The sequence below is a fragment of the Phyllobates terribilis genome, unplaced genomic scaffold (assembly GCF_046119375.1).
Source record: "Phyllobates terribilis strain yellow unplaced genomic scaffold, ASM4611937v1 Scaffold_9__5_contigs__length_417890890, whole genome shotgun sequence".
Classification (NCBI taxonomy): domain Eukaryota; kingdom Metazoa; phylum Chordata; class Amphibia; order Anura; family Dendrobatidae; genus Phyllobates; species Phyllobates terribilis.
This window is the reverse complement of record NW_027362769.1, coordinates 342842004-342863474: the sequence shown is the minus strand read 5'-3', so window position 1 is coordinate 342863474 and position 21471 is coordinate 342842004. Positions and strand designations below refer to the sequence as shown.

Here is a 21471-nt window from a genome sequence, read left to right as displayed (position 1 = left end):
TGTGTCTCCCCCTCCTTTTACTCCTCCACCTCTTTTCTTTTCGCATGACTATATGTACTTGTCACTTTTCCATGTGTTAGTTGTGTCTTCTGAGCAGTTTGTCAGCTTTTGGACACCTTTGAAGGTGTTTTCTATGTGTTTCTATGTGTTTTTGTTTGCCTGCCATTGGTTTTAACGGTGTTCGAAGGTGTTCGACGAACAGTTCGACGAACACACGGGTGTTCGACGAACCGAACCGAACTCGAACACTACGGGGGTGGCTCAACACTACCAATCAGCGATTTTTAACACAAATGTCCGGACCTTTGTAACACCATGCGGATACTGTGGGGACATCAGCGGCTAGGGTGTGAAGGGAGGACCGAGGAGCGGCGCTGCCTGTGCGGATACTTCTGCTGCGAGAACTAGGGACATGAGCGGGCGCTCGCAGCAGAAGTATCCCGACCCGCAGCGCCGCTCCCCGGTCTTCCCTTCACACCCTAGCCGCTGATGTCCCCACAGTATCCGCATGGTGTTACAAAGGCCTGGAGATTTGTGTTAAAAATCGCTGATTGGTCGCTGGCGCTGGCCGCGACCAATCACCGATTTGGGCGCCAAATTTAAATATCGGCCGAGACCAATCACCGATCTTGGCTCCACATTTAAACACCACTGTACTGATTGGTCGCGGACGCTATTTAAATGTGGCGCCAAAATCGGTGATTGGTCGCTCCCAGCGTCGGCGACCAATCAGCACAGCGGTGTTTAAATGTGGAGCCAAGATCGGTGATTGGTCGCGGACGATATTTAAATTTAGCGCCCAAATCGGTGATTGGTCGCGGTCAGCGTCCGCGACCAATCAGCACAATAGTGTTTAACTTTGGCGCCAAGATCAGTAATTGGTAGCGGGCCAAGACAGCGACCAATCATCGATTTATGCGGCAGATTTAAATAGCGGCCGTGACCAATTGGATGTCAGCGCCGCTCCCCGGTCCTCCCTTCACACCATAGCCGCATGGATGTCAGCGGCGCTGCCTGTGCGGACACTTCCGCTCCGAGAACCCGGAACATGAGCGTGCGCTCGGAGCAGAAGTATCCCGACCCGCAGCGCCGCTCCCTGGTCCTCCCTTCACACCCTAGCCGCTGAGGTCCCCACAGTATCCGCATGGTGTTACAAAGGTCCGGACATTTGTGTTAAAAATCGCTGATTGGTCGCCGACGCTGGCCGCGACTAATCACCGATTTGGGTGCCAAATTTAAATATCGGCCGCGACCAATCAGCACAGCGGTGTTTAAATGTGGAGCCAAGATCGGTAATTGGTCGCGGCCGATATTTAAATTTGGCGCCCAAATCGGTGATTGGTCGCGGGCAGCGCCAGCGACCAATCACCGATTTTTAACACAAATGTCCGGACCTTTGTAACACCATGCGGATACTGTGGGGACATCAGCGGCTAGGGTGTGAAGGGAGGACCGGGGAGTGGCGCTGCGGGTCGTGATACTTCTGCTCCGAGCACCCGCTCATGTCCCAGGTTCTCGCAGCGGAAGTACCCGCACAGGCAGCGGCGATCCCCGGTCCTCACTAATACGATTCCGCTCCCCGCTCCTCACCAATACGATTCGCTGATTGGTCGCGCTCTCCGCACGCGACCAATCAGTGATCTTGACGTTAAAGTTAAACACCGCTCTGCTGATTGGTCGCGGCCGCTGCCCGCGACCAATCACCGATTTGGCCGCCACATTTAAATAGCGGCCGCGACCAATCACCGATCTTGCCGCCACATTTAAACACTGCTGTGCTAATTGGTCGCGGACGCCAGCCGCAACCAATCACCGAGCTTGGCGCCAAATTTAAACAATGCTCTGCTGATTGGTCGCGGACGGCGGACGCGTCCAATGAGCGAGATTGGCGCCAAATTTAAACAATGCTCTGCTGATTGGTCGCGGACTCCAGCCGTGACCAATCAACGAGATTGGCGCCAAATTTAAGCAATGCTCTGCTGATTGATCGCGGTCGCTGGCCGAGATCAATCAGCAGTATTGGCGCAAAATTTAAACACCGCTCTGCTGATTGGTCGCGGTTGTCGGCCGTGACCAGTCAGCAGTATTGGCGCCAAATTTAAACCTCACTCTGCTGATTGGTCGCAACCACCGGCCGCAACCAATTTGCGTTTTTTGTGCCAAATTTAAACAATGCTCTGCTGATTGGTCACGGTCGCCGACTCTGCGACCAATCAGCAGTATTGGGGCTAAATTTAAACCCCTCTCTCCTGACTGGTCGCGGTCGCCGGCCGCGACCCAGCAGCATTATTGGTGCCAAATTTAAACCCCGCTCTGCTGATTGGTCGCGGCCGCCAGCCGCCAACAATTAGCGAGATGGGTGCCAAATTTAAACACCGCTCTGCTAATTGGTTGAGGCCGGCGGCCGCGACCAATCAGCGATTTTGGCGCCAAATTTAAACAACGCTCTGCTGATTGGTCGCGGTCACCGGCCTCGACCAATCAGCGATTTTGGCGCCAAATTTAAACCCCGCTCTGCATCACTCTGCTGATTGGTGGCTGTTGGGGGCTGCGACCAGTCAGCAGTATTGGCGCCAAATTTAAACCCCACTCTGCTGATTGGTCGCGGCCGCCAGACGCCAACAATTAGCGAGATTGGCACCAAATTTAAACACCGCTCTGCTGATTGGTCACGGCCGTCAGCCACGACTAATCAGCGATTTTGGCGCCAAATTTAAACAACACTCTGCTGATTGGTCGCGGTCGCCGGCCTCGACCAATCAGCGATTTTGGCGCCAAATGTAAACCCCGCTCTGCATCGTTCTGCTGATTGGTTGCGGTCGGGGGCTGCGACCAGTCAGCAGTATTGGCGCCAAATTTAAACACCGCTCTGCTGATTGGTCGCGGTCACGACTAATCAGCGATTTTGGTGCCAAATTTAAACACGCTCTACAGTCCTCACCAACACGGTTTGCTGGTTGGTTGCGGCCGCCGCCCGCGACCAATCACCGATATTGCCGCCAAATTTAAACACCGCTTTGCTGATTGGTCGCGTTTGCCGAACGCGACCAATCAGCGATTTTGGCGCAAAATTTAAACACAACTCTGCTGATTGTGCCCGGTCGACCGCATACCTATTCTAGAATACCCGATGCAATAGAATCGGGCCACCATCTAGTTCTTTATATGTATGAATCTTTACTAGGGCACAAATAATCTATAATAAACTGATTGGCCCATTGACATTTACCTTGGTCAGACAATCTTGGCTTAGATTGCACAATCTTTGAGGACACAAATGAACCGATTTTTAATTACAGTAGATTTGTGTTTTAATGGTTTTAGTAAGTTACCAATATAGTCAGCTAAACGGAATTTGAGAGCAAGATTTTAAAAATATTTTGTAGACATTTCTGACAATTACATACATGAGAGCTTAGATGCTCACATGCCCACTAGTGATATACACAGAAGAAAAGGGTCCCGTTAGCAAAAATTAAATGTCATGATTAAGAGTGTTTAGCAGAAATGCGTTGGTTGCCGTGTTAGATGTAGTTACAGTTCTTGAACATGCCCGCTATCTGAATTGTCATCTTTTTTATGTACATTTGGGCTTTGGATTTTACCTAAAATATCAATAAAATTATTCATTTTATTTCATGGAGCTGGATTTTTTCTTCTACAAAACTAGTCCAGTATTATTCGGGGGTTCCTCCTCTTTTACAGAATTTGCTGTATTGTCTTTCATTCAGGAGGACCAATCAATTTTATGCATTTTTGGGGTAAGCCACAAGTTGCACTGTTAGGTATAAGAGAATTTTCTCTAGCTATAGATCTTAATGGTATTCTTATTTTTTACAAGCATTAATATTCTGATATGTAGAGATACATCTTTATATACCAGTACATTATTTCCCTGCATGTGTGTGCAATAATAACAGCAGCAATTACAATCATTCACTGTAGCTGGAGACCCCTTAGAGTACTTTACTCTGTCTTATGCCTTTGGGTGTAATAATCTATTGTAGGACTTTGTTTTCCTGAATATTTACACTGTTATCAGTCAAGAGGATGGATAGTGTCCCAAAGGCCCTGATTAGTGATCTACACGTGCCGATAAAGCTAGAAAAAAGTCGGCCACCACTCAATCGACCAACAACTATCTCTCCTGACTTCTAAAAATATATGTACACTTGGTGTGTAAATTTTTAATGGCAAAAGTGGAAAAAAGCTTAGAGCCTTTAACTTGAAAATGAAAGAACTTCCTTACTCCTCCTCACATCATTAGTCGGTAGAAAGTCAGGAGGCCCCTATACAGATTAGATGTTTGTCCGGCTTTAACCTAATGTGTACGGGAGTCCTAAGTTCTATTTTCTGTCCCAGAAGTTAAAGGCACAAGAAGTCAGGAGAAAACAAAATATCTTACAAAAGATAAACTATGCACAGTTATAGCACATTAAAATTTTTATTTGTGCCAGAATAAACATCTAATCAAAGAAATCCTATCAGAATTTACTACAACTCAAAAAATATTACTTTAGTTTAAAGGTCGATTAATAGCTGGAGACCATTACAAGATTCACTCCATTAAGGTTTGTGTGTGAGCTGTGTATTGTTTATTGATAATTTAGTGTTATATATTTGATAATGAAATTTTAAAAAAAAGTACAAATTAAAATATCTTAAAATATAATCAACAAAAAACATCGGTCTCTGTGTTGTCTCGTTTTTTCACTCCAAGCTAATAGTTTGGCTTCGCACATGTCATGTATGGTGTGGGGACTAACGTAAATCCAACGCCAGGCTTGAGATTTAGATCTTCTCTGGAAACTCCTGGAGGCGGATAGAAAGTAAATGCTTGAAGAAGTCCAGTAAAAAACAGGAACAGTTCCATCTTGGCCAAGGCCTCCCCAGCACAAGCTCTTCTTCCTGTAGAAATGGGATTAGTGAGTTAACATTGTCATGTTGAAAATAGATTTTGACCCCAACACTTGTAGTAACGAAATAAAACGGATGTAATGCAAACTTTCCAACTCTATCTGACTGCGAGTCTCCTGGAAAAAAAGGAGACCTCCAGGAAGTAACCAAAGTTTCCTAGAACCTCCTGGAAATCTTGATCATGGCTCCAGGATGTTTTGTATCCGAGCAAGTCTCAGCGTACATAGAATATTACAATACTCCATCCTCTACAAGGATGCCAATTGAGGGACAATTTCTTGAAAAGGGTCGAAAGTTTGACTTTGCCCCAGATATGACTATACTTTTTAGAAATGAATGCTTGTCTTTCTGAGCTTAAGTACCTAAAAGCATGACCAAGCGGCATATGATGATGTTTTTAACAATTGGCAGAGGAGGAAATCTCCAGTGATGCAGGTAAGTTAAAATACAAATTCTTTATTGGAATTGTTAAAAGAGTAAGGCTATGTCTACACTATGCGGAAATTCCCGCCAAAATCCACATGCGTTTTTTCTTCTCCCTGGCAGAAAAAAACGCATGCGGAATGGACATGAGTTTTTTCTGCCAGGGAGAAGCGTTTTAACTTTTTTACATGCGTTTTAAGCATGCATATTTTCAAGCACTTTTCCAAGCGATTTTGAGTATCACTTGGAAAAGGGCTTGACAAGTTGGTCACACAATATAAATCCTTGCGACTGGCATAGATTTAGATTTTGTGACCATAAAATAGTTTAAAAAAATGAATTACAAAGTAAAAAATATTCATACTCACCTTCCGCCAGCCCCTGGTCTCTTCCCGGCGACGATGCGCTCTCCTTGCCTCCTAGCGCTGATCTGCAAGGACCTTCGGCGAGTCATTTAGTCAGTTGATGGTCGCAACCATCATCTGATCGCTGACATCAGCGGTCATGTGACCATCAGCTGACTAAATGACCTCAGCGAAGGTCATTGCAGATCACCGTTGGGAGCCGATCAGAGCGCATCATCGCCGGGAGAACACCGGAAGGATGTCGGGGGCGCCGGAGAGGTGAGTATGACTTTTTTTTTAACTTTATAATTCTTTTTTCACTTGTAGGTACGATGGTACCAGGGTCGAGTGATAGTCTCCTCTTCTCCAGACCCGGGAACCATCCGCGCATTAAATCGCATAAGATCCGCATGACTACATGTAGTCATGTGGATCTTATGCAGTCCAAATCAAGTCAATGACGGCGATTTCACCGTGGAATCGCACTAGAATTGGTTTTGCTGCGGTTTTTACCACAATGCGAATCCGCAGCGGAAATTTCCATATGATGTGCACAGTACATGCGGATTTGTATTGCTGTACATGTCAGACCTATTACAAGCGATTTTAATGCATTTTCACAGCGTTTTCGCTGCGAATATCTGCCACAAAAACGCATTAAATCCGCATCGTGTGCACATAGCCTATCTCCAAAATACCAGCAACCAGCATGTAAATCTGATTAGGATCGACACGTTTCGACTATAACAACCTTAGTCATGATCTAATGTGAAGCTTAGACAATGCTATTTTTATATAGCTGTGCGATTCCTCCCTGCTGAAACAGATGTATGGAACTATTAATTTATTATTTCAAATCCACTGCAAGTGGAACAGTCAGGGAAGTAACGCTGTAGAATGGAATTAGATGGTAAATCCCATAAAAACAGATACATATATATAAAAACAAAAGTGAAAAAAGAAAAAAAAGGAGAAAAAAGAATAAATTAAAAACATACAAGATGTGACATCATCATACTAAGTATATTGAAGAATAAGGTCCTGTCTTATATCTACACCATTGGGAATTCTAGTTTGTAGCTTGAAAATCCAAACGCTCTCCCTATTAAGAATTTTCCTCTTAAGATCACTTCCTCAAATGGGTCTAATAACCGTCTCTATTTGTAAAAATGTAATAAATTGAGTGTCTCTCTGATGTTTGTGTAAAAAATGTTTTGAGACCACTGATAGATTAACTGCATTGGAATTAGTTTCATCTGACAGGTGCCTATGGATACTTTATTAAGGGGCCCTGCAGTACATCCAACATTTTGGACTTTGCGCGCTCTACAATCTATTAAAGAAGTTGCTCACTACTTAATATTACTCCCCCAATGTATCCCCCCGGGGCCCCTAAGACTTTTTGTAAATACCTTACAGGCATCATGTGACCCCGCGCTGACGTCACAACAAGTGAGGCGTGACTCAGTGCTGGGGTCCCCGTGGAGGCTGATGGGTTGTGGGCGGGGTTACCCCAGCGTCACACCAGGCAATCACAGTGCACTTTTCCAATGAATGGGGAGAGGCAGAGTGTGCGGTGGATGCCGGGTGTGACGCAGGGGGGTAACCCCACCCACAGCCTGGCATCCACCTGGAACGCGGAAGACAAAGACCTCCGGCTGCTGCTAGCACTTGTCGTGACATCAGTGGATGTCAGAGCCGGCTGCAGCCGGGAGACATGTGATGCCTGTGATCGGCCAGTGATAGCGCCACTCACAGGCATTATCAGCAACATAGCAACATAAGGTATTTACAAAAAGTCTTAGGGGCCCCAGGGGGATACATTGGGGGGATAATATAAAGTAGTGTACAACCCCTTTAAATAAATAACTCCTGTAGTATTACAATTAGTGTTGACCGAGCATACTCGGGCGGGAGCTCGGGTCTCTGCCCTGCACATTTAGCGCTCTTTGTAGAGCCAATGAACATGCAGGGATTGCCAGCCAGTCACTGTAATGCCGCAGCCATGTTATTTGTGGGCATTACAGTGATTGGCTGACTGCACAGCATCACCTCGAGTAATTAAAACCGGGCGCTGCCATCTTGGACACAGTCGCTCCGGATCAGACAGTGTAGGGTCTGTGCTGTTGAACTAGGGAGAGATTTATCCTTCAAAATAGTTAGTGTAGGATCTCTAAAGCCTGCCAAATCAAACAAACAGTCCTTCTCAGGACTAATATCCATCCCAGATATCAGGCAGGCAGGCAGGCTGTATAGGAGACGCAGTGGTTATACCAGCAAACACTGCATTACAGTCCTGTGTGCTCCTGTTGGACAAATTGCTAGACTTATCCCCCGGCCTCAGGGGCCAGGAAAAATCTTTTTTTTTTTCATCTAAATCCTTTTTTTTTTCCCTCAGTCAGACTGTACAAATACTCGTCTTATTAACCTTTTGGTATTTCCCCACCCCCCCAAAAAATTGAGTGTACCTGTGACTGTTCAGACACCAATATATCTGTTTAAAAGAGTCTGGTATAGGCCAGAAAAATAGAAGTGTGGTTTTCCAGTTCCACGGGTCAAATCTCTGTATTATCCTGCTTTTGGCATTTTTTGCCGTAAAAAAAGCAGTAATAGTGTCTCCCTGACTGGTCAGACACTAATATATCTGTTTAAAAGATTCTGGGGTATGCCAGAGAAATAGAACTGTGGTTTTGCAGTTCCACGGGTCAAATCTCTGTATTATCCTGTTTTTGGCATTTTTTGCCGTAAAAAGAAACAGTAATAGTGTCTCCCTGACTGGTCAGACACCAATATATCTGTTTAAAAGATTCTTGGGTAGGCCAGAGAAATAGAACTGTGGTTTTGCAGTTCCACAGGTCAAATCTCTGTATTATCCTGCTTTTGGCATCTTTTGCCGTAAAAAAAAGCTGTAATAGTGTCTCCCTGACTGGTCAGACACCAATATATCTGTTTAAAAGAGTCTAGTGTAGGCCACATAACTATAACTGTGGTTTTGCAGTTCCACGGGTCAAATCTCTGTATTATCCTGCTTTTGGCATCTTTTGCTGTAAAAAAAAGCTGTAATAGTGTCTCCCTGACTGGTCAGACACCAATATATCTGTTTAAAAGAGTCTAGTGTAGGCCACATAACTATAACTGTGGTTTTGCAGCTCCACTGGTCAAATCTCTGTATTATCCTGCTTTTGGCATCTTTTGCCGTAAAAAAAAGCTGTAATAGTGTCTCCCTGACTGTTCAGACACCAATATATCTGTTTAAAAGATTCTGGTGTATGCCACATAACTATAACTGTGGTTTTGCAGTTCCACGGGTCAAATCTCTGTATTATCCTGCTTTTGGCATTTTTTGCCGTGCCCTCAACAACGCAGTTACTGGGAGAGTCCACCTGACAACGGACACGTGGACAAGTGCTTGTGGCCAGGGACGGTACATCTCCCTGACGGCACACTGGGTAAACATAGTGGAAGCAGGGACCCAGTCAGACCTTGGGACGGTACACATCCTTCCCACATTGAGGATTACGGGCCCTTTGTCAGTCAGAGTAGCCCCCACAGTGTACAGCTCCTGCGCATCATGCTCCTCCTCCTCCTCATGTTCAGCCTCCATCTCAGAAATCACCACATCAGTTACCAGCTGGAAGCACTGCAGTAATGGCTCAGCCAAGCGGCAACAGGCTGTGCTGAAACTCACAAGCTTAGGTGATAAACCTCACACTGCTTGTGAGTAATGGACAGCTGTGAAAGAGCAGGCAGATCTGTGGCTGAGACCGCTGATCCTACATCCAGGTATGGTCGTGTGTGACAATGGCCGTAACCTGGTGGCGGCTCTGAGGCGAGGCAAGATCACACACGTACCATGCCTGGCTCATGTGCTTAACCTCGTGATTCAGCGGCTTCTTAAATCGTACCCCGAGTTGCCAGATCTGCTTGTCAAAGTACGCCGCCTGTCAGCTCATTTTCGCAAGTCGGCTACCGCTTCCCACGCCCTAGCTGTGTTGCAGCAGCGTTTGCAGCTTCCGGCACACCGACTTGTGTGTGATGCCCCCACACGTTGGAACTCTACCCTCCACATGTTGCAAAGGATTTGAGAGCAGAAGAGAGCAGTTGTGGAGTACCAGCTGCAACAAGGCCATCGATATTCAGGTCAGACTCCACACATAAGACCTCAGGAGTGGACCTGGATGTCTAACATATGTACCATCCTGACAAACTTTGAGGAGTCCGCCAAGATGGTGAGTGGTGATGATGCCATCATTAGCGTTAGCATCCCACTTGTCTGTCTTTTGCAGCGCTCTCTGCAGAGAATTAAAGAGGAGGCATTGCAGCTAGAGTATGATGAGATGGATCAAGAACCCGAAATGGGCGATTACACACAGCCCAGCCTCATCTCATCCCAACGTGCATACGTACAACTGTCATACAGTCGGTTCAGCGTGTGGAGCCTGAGGACAGGGGGGAGGAGGACGAATAGAGCATGGTCAGTCATCATCTTGGTGAGGACACGGAAGTCTTGCCCGTTACCAGTCTGACACGCATGGCTGACTTTATGGCTGCCTTAACCGTGACCCTCGCGTTGTCAAAATGTTGGGTGACAGTCATTACTGTTTGGTGACACTTTTAGACCCACGCTACAAGGAGAATTTTCACTCTGTTATTCCTGAGGTGGAGAGGTATATAAAAATGGGGCAGTACCAGAAGGCCCTTGCTGCAGAACTGTTAAAAAAATTCCCATCTGAACATGCTAGCGGCATAGGTCACAGTTCATTGACCAACCAAGGCGTACAGGCGAGAGAGATGCAGCTCCAATCCAGCAGAGGTAGGGGAACACTGTCAACTAGAGTTGAGCCACCCCCGTAGTGTTCGAGCTCGGTTCGGTTCATCGAACACCCGTATGTTCGTTGAACTGTTCGTCGAACTGTTCATCGAACACCGTTGAACACCGTTAAAACCAATGGCAGGCAAACAAAAACACATCGAAACACATAGAAAACACCTTCAAAGGTGTCCAAAAGCTGACAAACTGCTCAGAAGACACAACTAACACATGGAAAAGTGACAAGTACATATAGTCATGCGAAAAGAAAAGAGGTGGAGGAGTAAAAGGAGGGGGAGACACAGATATAGGCATGTCATGCCCTTCTAAAACCAAAAAAGTGCGAAGCTGACACGGCCAGTCCGTTCCTGCCCGTGCGACCTCCGTGTCGCCGGGTTTGTGCCAGAGCTGCGGTGGACCCTGACGGCCACCCCCCCTCTCCCAATACTGTTGCCTGTCCGCTGGTGGGTCGAGCGAGACCCCCTGCAGAGGAGGCAGGTCTAAGCTTTTTAATTTAAATTGTCTCTGTAATTTGAATGAGTACACTTTAAATCCTTTTACAAGGATATATTGGAGGGCAAGTCTGATGCCAGCAGCCGCGGGAATTCCAGCTCCAGTAGTGTCCACTGAAGCTGCTGCAGTTAAAAAGCTTTTATAAGAATCAAGCTTGCCGGTCCACCGCAAGGCGTCCTACTGCCAGTCCCAGCCCCTGTGCCTTGGGGTGCCTCCCCGATGCTCTTCACTGAGTGTCCCGGGAGCCTGAAGCATTTCCTTTAAAATCAATGCAGCGAAGTCTGAGGCCCTCGATGTCTCCCTCCCCAAATCCATACAGGATTCCATCCAGTCCAACTTTCCCTTTGCCTGGCCCTCACAGGGTATCAAATACTTAGGAAGTTGTATTCATAGAGACCTCTTCCGTCTATTTTATCTTAATTTTGGGCCCATTATTGAACAACTCCATAAAGATCTTACTTCTTGGACGGTGAAGGATTTTTCCTGGTTCAGCAGAATAAGTATACTAAAAATGAACGTCCTACCTAAACTCTTATACCTCTTTCAAACCATTCCCGTGGTAATTCCCTCAAATTTTTGGAAAAGACTACGCAGTAGCTTTTAGTCTCCCCAGGATGACACAGGTGGGGCAGATGGTGGTTGTAGCACAGTGAGCTTCGCACTGCAACTTATGCTTCATATCCATGTGACGGTTCATGCATGAAGTGCTCAAACTATGGATTTTTTGGCCTCTACTTAGCTTTTGGCGACAAATGTTACAGATAACACGAGTTGGGTCATCCTTAGCGATCTGAAAAAATGCACAGGCTATGCAAGGTTTAGAGCCCATGCGACTCTGCTACCAGCAATACTATCAAATGATTGGCTGGGTTAGATGCAGAGCGTCTGGGTTTGGTTGGGGGTCCCCACAGTCTGCCTAGGCTAGATGCAATTAAAAATTCTCATTAGATACACAGGCGGTGCAGCTTGCTTCGCAGCTGGGCTAATACGCCCAAAGTATTGGTAGACTCTATACTAAATGAGGAAGGATTCACTGACTGTGGTGGACCCTCCGTGGTCCGTGGCGATTGGTGGAGATTTGGTGGATGATTATAGGAGAAAGCTCCTTAATAGAGAAAGTTGGTGGATTTATACTTTAAATACACGTGTACCAGCGGGTTTAAAAATCAGACATGATTTGATGTATCATTATGAGTGATCATTTATAGATTATTATTATATATGTTCCTTTTTTCTTCTTTTCTTTTTCTTTTTGATTATTTACATTTATATGCATTGTTTCTATGCTATACGATTTTAACATGGTATGTGTGTTTACATTTCTGATTAACTCAGCCTTGAACAGGTGCATAGCAGGACATGACATATAAATACCACTTCCTTGCGTTTTTTTTGCTATGCAATGATTAAGAACTAGTATATATATTGTGTAGAAAGAAGGGTGAAAGTCCGCCCAGGCGGGAGGAAATTGGAGTTTCATAACACATATTTGAACTTGAGAGGTATTAGAGGCCTGCAATGGCCACAGGTACTAATGGATGTAATCAAGGTAGGGAGAGAGGCAAGAGGTCCGGTCATCTTAGTTATACAGGCCGGGGGAAATGACATAGCTTATCACAAGAGTGCATAACTAATGGCAATAATGAAACTAGACACTGAGCGCTTCAGAGAATTTTTCACAAAACTAACTATAGTATGGTCAGAGATTGTGCCGAGAACGGTATGGCAAGGTGCGTGAGGCATCACGGCCATCGAACGGACAAGGCAGGTAATAAATATTCGGATGGCAAAATTTATAAGAGACAGAGGCTGTGTAGTGATACGACACCGACAACTGGAAGGAGATAAAGCAGGCCTCATACGGCCCGATGGTGTTCACTTAATGTATACTGGACTGGACATATTCCTGTCAGGACTCCAGGACGGAGTGGAAAAAGCGTTAAGAGTGATGGATGGGGGTCGGAGTCCTGCATATGAGTAAGCAGGATCCTCCGTGGCCTGGAAATAGAAAGGACATGTTGGAGAGTTACACTTGTTGGCCAACTTGCCATTCTGGAGACTGGAGACACAGGGCATGCTTCAACAAGCTGAATTATTTTTTAAATAAAAAGTATTTCTAATGGAATGAGTATAAACAGTTAATAAAGCTGTGACCGATCCTCACCCATCCAGTTGTAAGAGTTACATGATTGTATTGTCAATGAAAGGGGGGCGTTAGGGGGCTGAGCGTCTGGGTTTGGTTAGGGGTCCCCACAGTGTGCCTAGGCTAGATGCATTTAAAAATCATTATTAGATACATAGGCGATGCAGCTTGCTTCGCAGCTGGGTTACTACGCTGACTAGCAGACACTGAAGCTTTGGAGCAGACCTCTGAGAAAACAGCTCTTCAGACTCAACCATCTGTGTTACCCCAAGCCATAGTGTACAGTGCTGGCCAAAAGTTTTGGCACCACTGCAATTCTGTCAGATAATACTCAGTTTCTTCCTGAAAATGATTGCAATCACAAATTCTTTAGTAGTATTATCTTAATTTAATTTGATTGCAAGGAAAAAACACAAAAGAGAATGAAGCAAAAATCAAATCATTGATCATTTCACACAAAACTCCAAAAAAGGGCCGGACAAAACTATTGGCACCCTCAGCCTAATATTTGGTTGCACAACCTTTAGCCAAAATAACTGCGAACAACCGCTTCCGGTAACCATCAATGCTCTGCTGGAAGTGTAGACCATTCTTCTTTGGCAAACTGCTCCAGGTCCCTGATATTTGAAGGGTGCCTTCTCCAAACTGCCATTTGAGATCTCTCCACAGGTGTTCTATGGGATTCAGGTCTGGACTCATTGCTGGCCACCTTAGAAGTCTCCAGTGCTTTCTCTCTAACCATTTTATAGTGCTTTTGGAAGTGTGTTTTGGGTCATTGTCCTGCTGGAAGGCCCATGACCTCTGAGGGAGACCCAGCTTTCTCACACTGGGCCCTACGGGTTGACACTGTTGTACCCTCGGACTGCAGGGCAGCTTGAACTTGTTTGGATGTTAGTCGAGGTTCTTTATCCACCATCCGCACAATCTTGCGTTGAAATCTCTCGTCAATTTTTCTTTTCCGTCCACATCTAGGGAGGTTAGCCACAGTGCCATGGGCTGTAAACTTCTTTATGACACTGCACACGGAAGACACAGGAACATTCAGGTCTTTGGAGATGGACTCGTAGCCTTGAGATTGCTCATGCTTCCTCACAATTTGGTTTCTCAAGTCCTCAGACAGTTCTTTGGTCTTATTTCTTTTCTCCTTGCTCAATGTGGTACACACAAGGACACAGGACAGAGGTTGAGTCAACTTTAATCCATGTTAACTAGCTGCAAGTGTGATTTAGTTATTGCCAACACCTGTTAGGTGCCACAGGTAAGTTACAGGTGCTGTTAATTACACGAATTAGAGAAGCATCACATGATTTTTCAAAGGGTGCCAATACTTTTGTCCACCCTCTTTTTTAGGTTTGGTGTGGAATTATATCCAATTTGACTTTAGGACAATTCTTTTTGTGTTTTTTTCATTGAAAACAAATTAAATGAACAGAATAATACCAAAGAATTTGTGATTGCAATCATTTTCAGGAAGAAACTGAGTATTATCTGACAGAATTGCAGGGGTGCCACTTTTGGCCAGCACTGCATGTATTTTCTTACGGTTAAAAGGGGGGGGGGCAACCCACCTCTAATTGACGATGGCAACGTCACGTAAAACAAAGCAAGGGGACTCCAAACAGAGTCTCCATTTTTTCCAAAAATTTGTGGCACAGACACCACTTAAGTGGCATCAATTGCCCCAGAGTTGCTTAAAACGGTTGGTTAGAATGAGTACCACACACTGCTAGTACGACCAAAATTATTTTCCAGACAAGAGGCAGCTAAAAATTATTAGTAATTTGCAAGCTGGTGGAGCTTAGTATAGATGGCATAAAAGAATGAGTACCGCACACTGCTACAGGCCCAAAATTATTTTCCAGACAAGATGCAGCTAAAAATTATTAGTAATTTGAAAGCTTAAAACGGTTGGTGAGGAGATTTTACGAAATCCTCAAGCTTTTACTCTCCCCAGGATGACACAGGGGTAGAAAAGTCCTTGCGGATCCATGATTTGTTCATCTTTATGAACGTGCATCTGTCTACATTCTCAGTGGAGAGCCGCGTGCGCTAATCTGTCAGCACACCACCAGCAGCGCTGAACACACGTTCAGAGAGAACGCTGGCTGCGGGGCATAACAAGATCTCCAAGGCGTAAGTGGCGAGCTGCGGCCATTTATCCAGATTGGAAGCCCGAAAAGAGCAAGGGTCCAGTGACACAGTCATGGCTTTGATGTTTACTTGGAGATACTCCTGTACTATCGTCTCTAAGCGTTGACTATGTGTCAGACTTCTTGTCTCCTGTGACCTTGCAAAGGATGGGCTAAAAAAGCTTTGCAATGATTCTGCAAAATTGCTGTTACCAGCAGATACTGTGTTTCTGTTATGGTTTGAGTGCTGAACACTCGACAGTCCCACGGTTGGCAAGTTAGAACTCTGAGATTCACTACTTGCACCACTGGTGTTTTGTGGAAAAGCACATGTAAGATTCTGCAACAGTCTCTGCTAATACTCCTGCGTGCGTGAATCCCTTTCTATGGCAGGAATTATTTCTGCAAATTTACTTTTGTACCGGGGATCTAAGAGTGTGGCAACCCAGTAGTCAGGATTATTTCAAATTCTGACAATTCGAAGGTCATGTTGCAGGTAGTGCATCAAGAAGGCACTCATGTGTCTTGCGCATCCAGGAGCACCAAGTCCCTGTTGTGTTGGTGGCGAGGTAACAATCATGCTTGCTTCCTCTGCCCTCTACCCCCAACCTCGCACAACAAAAATGTGATCAAGGTCTCCCTCATCTGATGAGTCTTCCATCAGTTTGTCCTCCACTTCTTCCTGGTCTCCTGCACCTTCCTCACTAGTTTGGCTGCTACCATGCGCCCTGGTAAATCCATCTCCCCCACCCTCACATGCCTGCCGCCTTGGTGCTGCCGACCGTCTGGACCTTGCAGATGTTAACTCTTCCGCATACAACTCCTCCTCCTCTACTTCCTCTACCTCCTCTTGTCACACCACCTGACTCCGAATTCTGTTTAACATGTGCTCCAGCATGTAAATCACCGGAATAGTCATGCTGATAATGGCATCGTCAGCACTAAACATCTTCGTTGCCATTTCAAAACTGTGCAGAAGGGTGCATAGGTCCCTGATCTGAGACCACTCCTCCAGCGTGATTTGCCCCACCTCTGGATCTCGTTGGCCCAGGCTATACGTCAGAACGTAATGCACCAGGGCTTGTCGGTGCTGCCACAGTCGCTGCAACATGTGCAGAGTTGAATTCCACCGGGTAGGCACATCGCATTTTAGCCGGTGAAGTGGCAGGCCCAACGACTTCTGTAGAGATGTAAGTCGCTAAGCTGCGGGATGCGAACGGCGGAAGTGAGCACACAGCGACCGTGCCCTCTTCAGAATGCCATCTAGTCCGGGATAGTGGGCTAAAAATTGCTGGACAACCAGGTTCAACACGTGAGCCATACAAGGCACGTGTGTGACATTGCCCCGGCGAAGGGCCGCACCGAGGTTTGCCGCATTGTCGCACATGGCCTTCCCTGGTTTCAGTTCCAGTGGAGACAACCATTCATGAAACTGGTTCTCCAGTGACTCACATTTCCCAGACATTTCAAAGTAAAAACCGCCTGATGACGTTGAGACCTACTGCCAGCATAGTTCGGAGGTGTGGAGGATCCCTTATGCGCAGTTAGAAAGCGTGTGGCATGACCAGACTGCTACTATGCCCAAAATTATTTTACAGGCAAGATGCAGTTAAAAAGTATTAGTAATTTGAAAGCTGGTGGAGCTTAGTATAGATGGCCGAATAGAATGAGTACCACACACTGCTAATATGCCAAAAATTATTTTACAGGCAAGATGCAGCTAAAAATTATTATTAATTTCAAAGCTGGTGGAGCTTGGTATAGATGGCCTAATACAATGAATACCACACACTACTAGTATGCCCAAAATTATTTTCCATGCAAGATGCACCTAAAAATTATTATTAATTTCAAAACTGGTGGAGCTTGGTATAGAAGGCCTAATACAATGAGTACCACACTGCTAATATGCCCAAAATTATTTTCCAGGCAAGATGCAGCTAAAAATTATTATTAATTTCAAAGCTGGTGGAGCTTAGTATAGATGGCCTAATAGAATGAGTACCACACATTGCTGATATGCCCAAAATTATTTTACAGGCAAGATGTAGCTAAAAATTATTATTAATTTCAAAGCTGGTGGAGCTTGGTATAGATGGCTTAATACAATGAGTACCACACACTACTACTAGGCCCAAAATTATTTTCCGAGCTAGATGCAGATAAAAAATATTTGTAATTTGCAAGCTGGAGGAGCTTAGTATAGATGGACTAAGAATAAGTCCCACACACTGCTGCAAGCCCAAAATTATTTTCCGAGCAGGATGCAGATAAAAAATATTACTAATTTGCAAGCTGGTGGAGCTTATTATAGATGGCCTAATAGAATGATGCTATGCCCAAAAGGTTTTACTTGGCTAGGTGCAGTAAAAAAAATTGTATTCTATACACAGGTGGTGTAGCTTGCAACACAGATACGCTACTCCACTAACTAACATACACTGCAAGAGGCCAAAAAGGATTTGCTTTGCTAGATTTAGCCAAATGCTGTGAAAAACACTTGCACAGCACTGGCACATACCTGCCTGGCAAAAATTCCTAGGAAATGCTGTAAAATAGTCCTCAAAAGGACTGCAATTACAATTTGTCCCTACTCCCAACCTATCTATTTAAGAGCACAGACCTGCCTGCTAAAAGTCATAGGAAATGCTGCAACCTAGTCCTCAAAAGGACTGCAATCACAACTATTCCCTACTCCCAAGCTATCTGTATATTTTAGAGAAAATTGTCTTGAAATTAACACTGAAAGTATAGCGCACACAGCAACAGCGGTTCCGTCTAACACGCAGCTGCAGCAGTGAGAAAATGTTGGCGACGGGGAAAATGGCTTGGTCTTATAGGGCAAGGACATGTGACATACACAGCCAATGACACATGCCCTTGCTTGTATGAAAAAAAGCAGTTCGCTCCGTGTGTGCGCTGCTGATAGGCTGACAGATTGCACCTCCCCACTGTAAATGCGGGAAAGAGAAAAAAAATGGAAATCTTCATTATTTCTACAGAGATCCATCCCCTGCCCCTCCCCCCGCCCCGCTGTATATTCAAACTGCGTATTAACATTGATTATCAGCATTACTGTGAAAAAATCCAGTTATGATTTTGGTGCACGAACAGTTATCGAACATAAACTCGAACAGCCGGATTTTTTTCAAATCCTTCGTGTTCGCCGAACAGCTCGAACACCGCTCAAAACAGCTTGAATTTGAGATTGGCGAACAGTTCGAGTCGAACAACGCTCATCTCTACCGTCAACGTTCTGGGACAGTTTTCTGAGACCCACTCAGCTTACAGGCCCTGAGGCATGGGGTACTCTCACAAGGAGTGGAAAGTTTCAAAAGATGGTGAGGGAGTACCTTGCCGACCGTACCAGCATCCTCCGTGATTCCTCTGTGCCTTTTAATTATTGGGTATCCAAGCTAGACACTTGGAATGAACTCGCTCTGTATGCCTTGGAGGTCCTGGCCTGCCCTGCCTCTAGCGTGTTATCGGAGCGTGTTTTTAGTGCCGCTGGGGGAATTATAACTGAAAAGTGCACTCGCCTGTCAACTGACAATGCTGACAAGCTGACCCTTATCAAAATGAACAAGGGCTGGATTGGGCCAGACTTCTCATCACCACCAAATGACAGCAGAGTAAAATAAAGTCAAATCCACTGTGTTATTTCGGGAGGTGTATTCCAATTCACCGCTTCACACCCACACATGGGTATACGCTTCCTCATTTCGGCTGTATTTTTCTCTTCTCCTTATCCTCAGCCTCCACCACCACTATACCATCAGGGTGACCATGGTCCTTGTTGCCAGCATTGCAAGTTCCTCCGTCCTAATTTTTGGCAGCTTTTGCTTGGAAGGCATAGGCAAAGACTATGGGAGACCCACTCCCCTAAAATGGGAATAATGTTTTTAATATTCTGTACTGCATGGCTCTTGTAAGGGGCATGAAAACCGTCTTCTTAAGATACTGCGACCACCACCACTTTTCCCAGGGGCATTAAAACCATCTTGTAAAGCTATTGTGACCTCCACCGCTTTTTCCAGAGGCTTTGATATTGTCTTTTTATTCCAATGCGACCTCCACGTCTCTTCCAAGGGGCATTAAAACCATCTTGTTAAGCTACTGCGACCTCCACCACTTTTTCAAGGGGCATTGATATTGTCTTTTTTTCCACTGCGGCCTCCACCATTCTTCCAAGGGGCAGTAAAATCATCTTGTTAAGCTACTGCGACCTCCACCACTTTTCCCAGGGGCATTAATACCGTCTTGTTAAGCTACTGCGACCTCCACCACTTTTCCCAGGGGCATTGATATTGTCTTTTTATTCCACTGCGACCTCCACGTCTCTTCCAAGGGACATTAAAACCATCTTGTTAAGCTACTGCTACCTCCACGTCTCTTCCAAGGGGCATTAAAACCGTCTTAAGCTACTGCGACCTCCACGTCTCTTGCAAGGGGCATTAAAACCATCTTGTTATTCTACTGCGACCACCACCACTTTTCCCAGGGGCATTAAAACCGTATTGTTAAGCTACTGTGACCTCCACCACTTTTCTCAGGGGCATTAATTTTGTCTTTTTATTCCACTGCGACCTCCACGTCTCTTCCAAGGGACATTAAAACCATCTTGTTAAGCTACTGCGACCTCCACGTCTCTTCCAAGGGGCATTAAAACTGTCTTGCTAAGCTACTGCGAAATCCACGTCTCTACCAAGGGGCATTAAAACCATCTTGTTAAGATACTGCGACCTCCACTACTTTTTAAAGGGTCATTGATATTGTCTCTTTATTCCACTGCGACCTCCACTATTCTTCCAACTGGCATTGCATTTCCTCCTAATTTTAGTCAGCTCTTGCTTTTCAATGCATAGGCGAACACTAAGGGAGACCCACTCCCCAATAATGGGTAGAAGGTTTTTAGTATGCTTTAATCCACGTCTGTTTCAAGGTGCATTGCAGTTCCTCAAAATTTTTGGAAAGCCTTCCATTCACTGCTTAGGCCAACAGTGCACAGGAGACCCAGTTGCTATATATGGAAAAAACAGTTCATTTAAGTCCCTCTGACCTCCATGTCACTTCCAAGGGGCAATGGAATGCCTCGAAATTTTTGGTAGGCATTGCACTCACTGCATGCCCTATAACTGTGTAGCCGAACCGCTCCTTTTGGTACAGAAACATATCCTACAAGACATGTGTGGTTGACTGGCCTGATATTCATGTGAATGGTTCCTGTTCCTCCTGCTCTTTCTCTTTTGCCACCACCTCATCCATCATTCATCACCTGAAGCTTTGTTTTAACGGGAGTCATAGAACTGGGATAGTAGCAGGAAAACATCCAGCAATCCTCGGACGAGGTAGGATATGCGCCAAAACACTGACCACCTCAAGCCTAGCCGCTACTACATACATGCGCTTGTATTCCAAGAAAACAAAGCAGACGCTAACTTCTATCATTATCATCATGCTCCTCACCTTGGCACTCTCAACTCTCCTGATAGAGAAGCCAGGGCCCACCTGAGGAGTCTGGTTCTCTGGTGGGCTCTTCCAATGCTGCCCTAAAGCAGGCCGGGCTAAGAAAAGTGTGGGGGAACTTCCAAGAAGAAATAGAGGCGGCTGGGGACCGTTTATGGACACCCGGCCGCCCCCAGGCGGCTGGGGAGCGTGTGTGGACACCCAGCCGCGGGGAGGCTGGGGACAGAGTATGGACACCCGGCCGCTCCCTGGTGGCTGAGGACCGAGTGTGGACACCCGGCCGCCGGGCGGCTGGGGACTGATATGGATATCTCGCTGCAAAAGCAGTCATGAGGTAGTGGCCAGCTTCGGCCTCCTCCAAACTAAAAGGCCCCATTTCAAGTGCAAGCTAGCAGTATGGTACTGCAACCTGGGGGTGGGTGGGTGGCAGGTTGCACACTTACGCCTGCATTCCAAGAAAACAAAGCAGACGCTAACTTCTATCATTATCATCATGCTCCTCACCTTGGCACTCTCAACTCTCCTGATGGAGAAGCCAGGGCCCACCTGAGGAGTCTGGTTCTCTGGTAGGCTCATCCAATGCTGCCCTAAAGCAGGCCGGGCTAAGAAAAGTGTGGGGGAAATTCCAAAGAGAAATAGGGGCAGCTGAGGACCGTTTATGGACACCCGGCCACCCCCAGGTGGCTGAGGAGCTTGTGTGGACACCCGGCCGCGCGGCGGCTGGGG

The 21471-nt window shown here is 45.9% G+C and overlaps 1 protein-coding gene across 3 annotated transcripts in view; it reads right to left on the bottom strand.

The window, feature by feature from the left end:
- Positions 1-4425: 4425 nt before the first annotated feature.
- The window catches only part of LOC141162203 (cytochrome P450 2K4-like), a 303300-nt gene continuing 286254 nt past the window's right edge, over positions 4426-21471 (bottom strand). For all 3 annotated transcript variants that reach the window (XM_073648051.1, XM_073648052.1, XM_073648053.1), the window contains one exon: positions 4426-4908. In XM_073648051.1, coding sequence (XP_073504152.1) covers positions 4721-4908 — 188 coding nt within the window. In that variant the 3' untranslated portion in view covers positions 4426-4720. The remainder of the gene's footprint in view (positions 4909-21471) is intronic.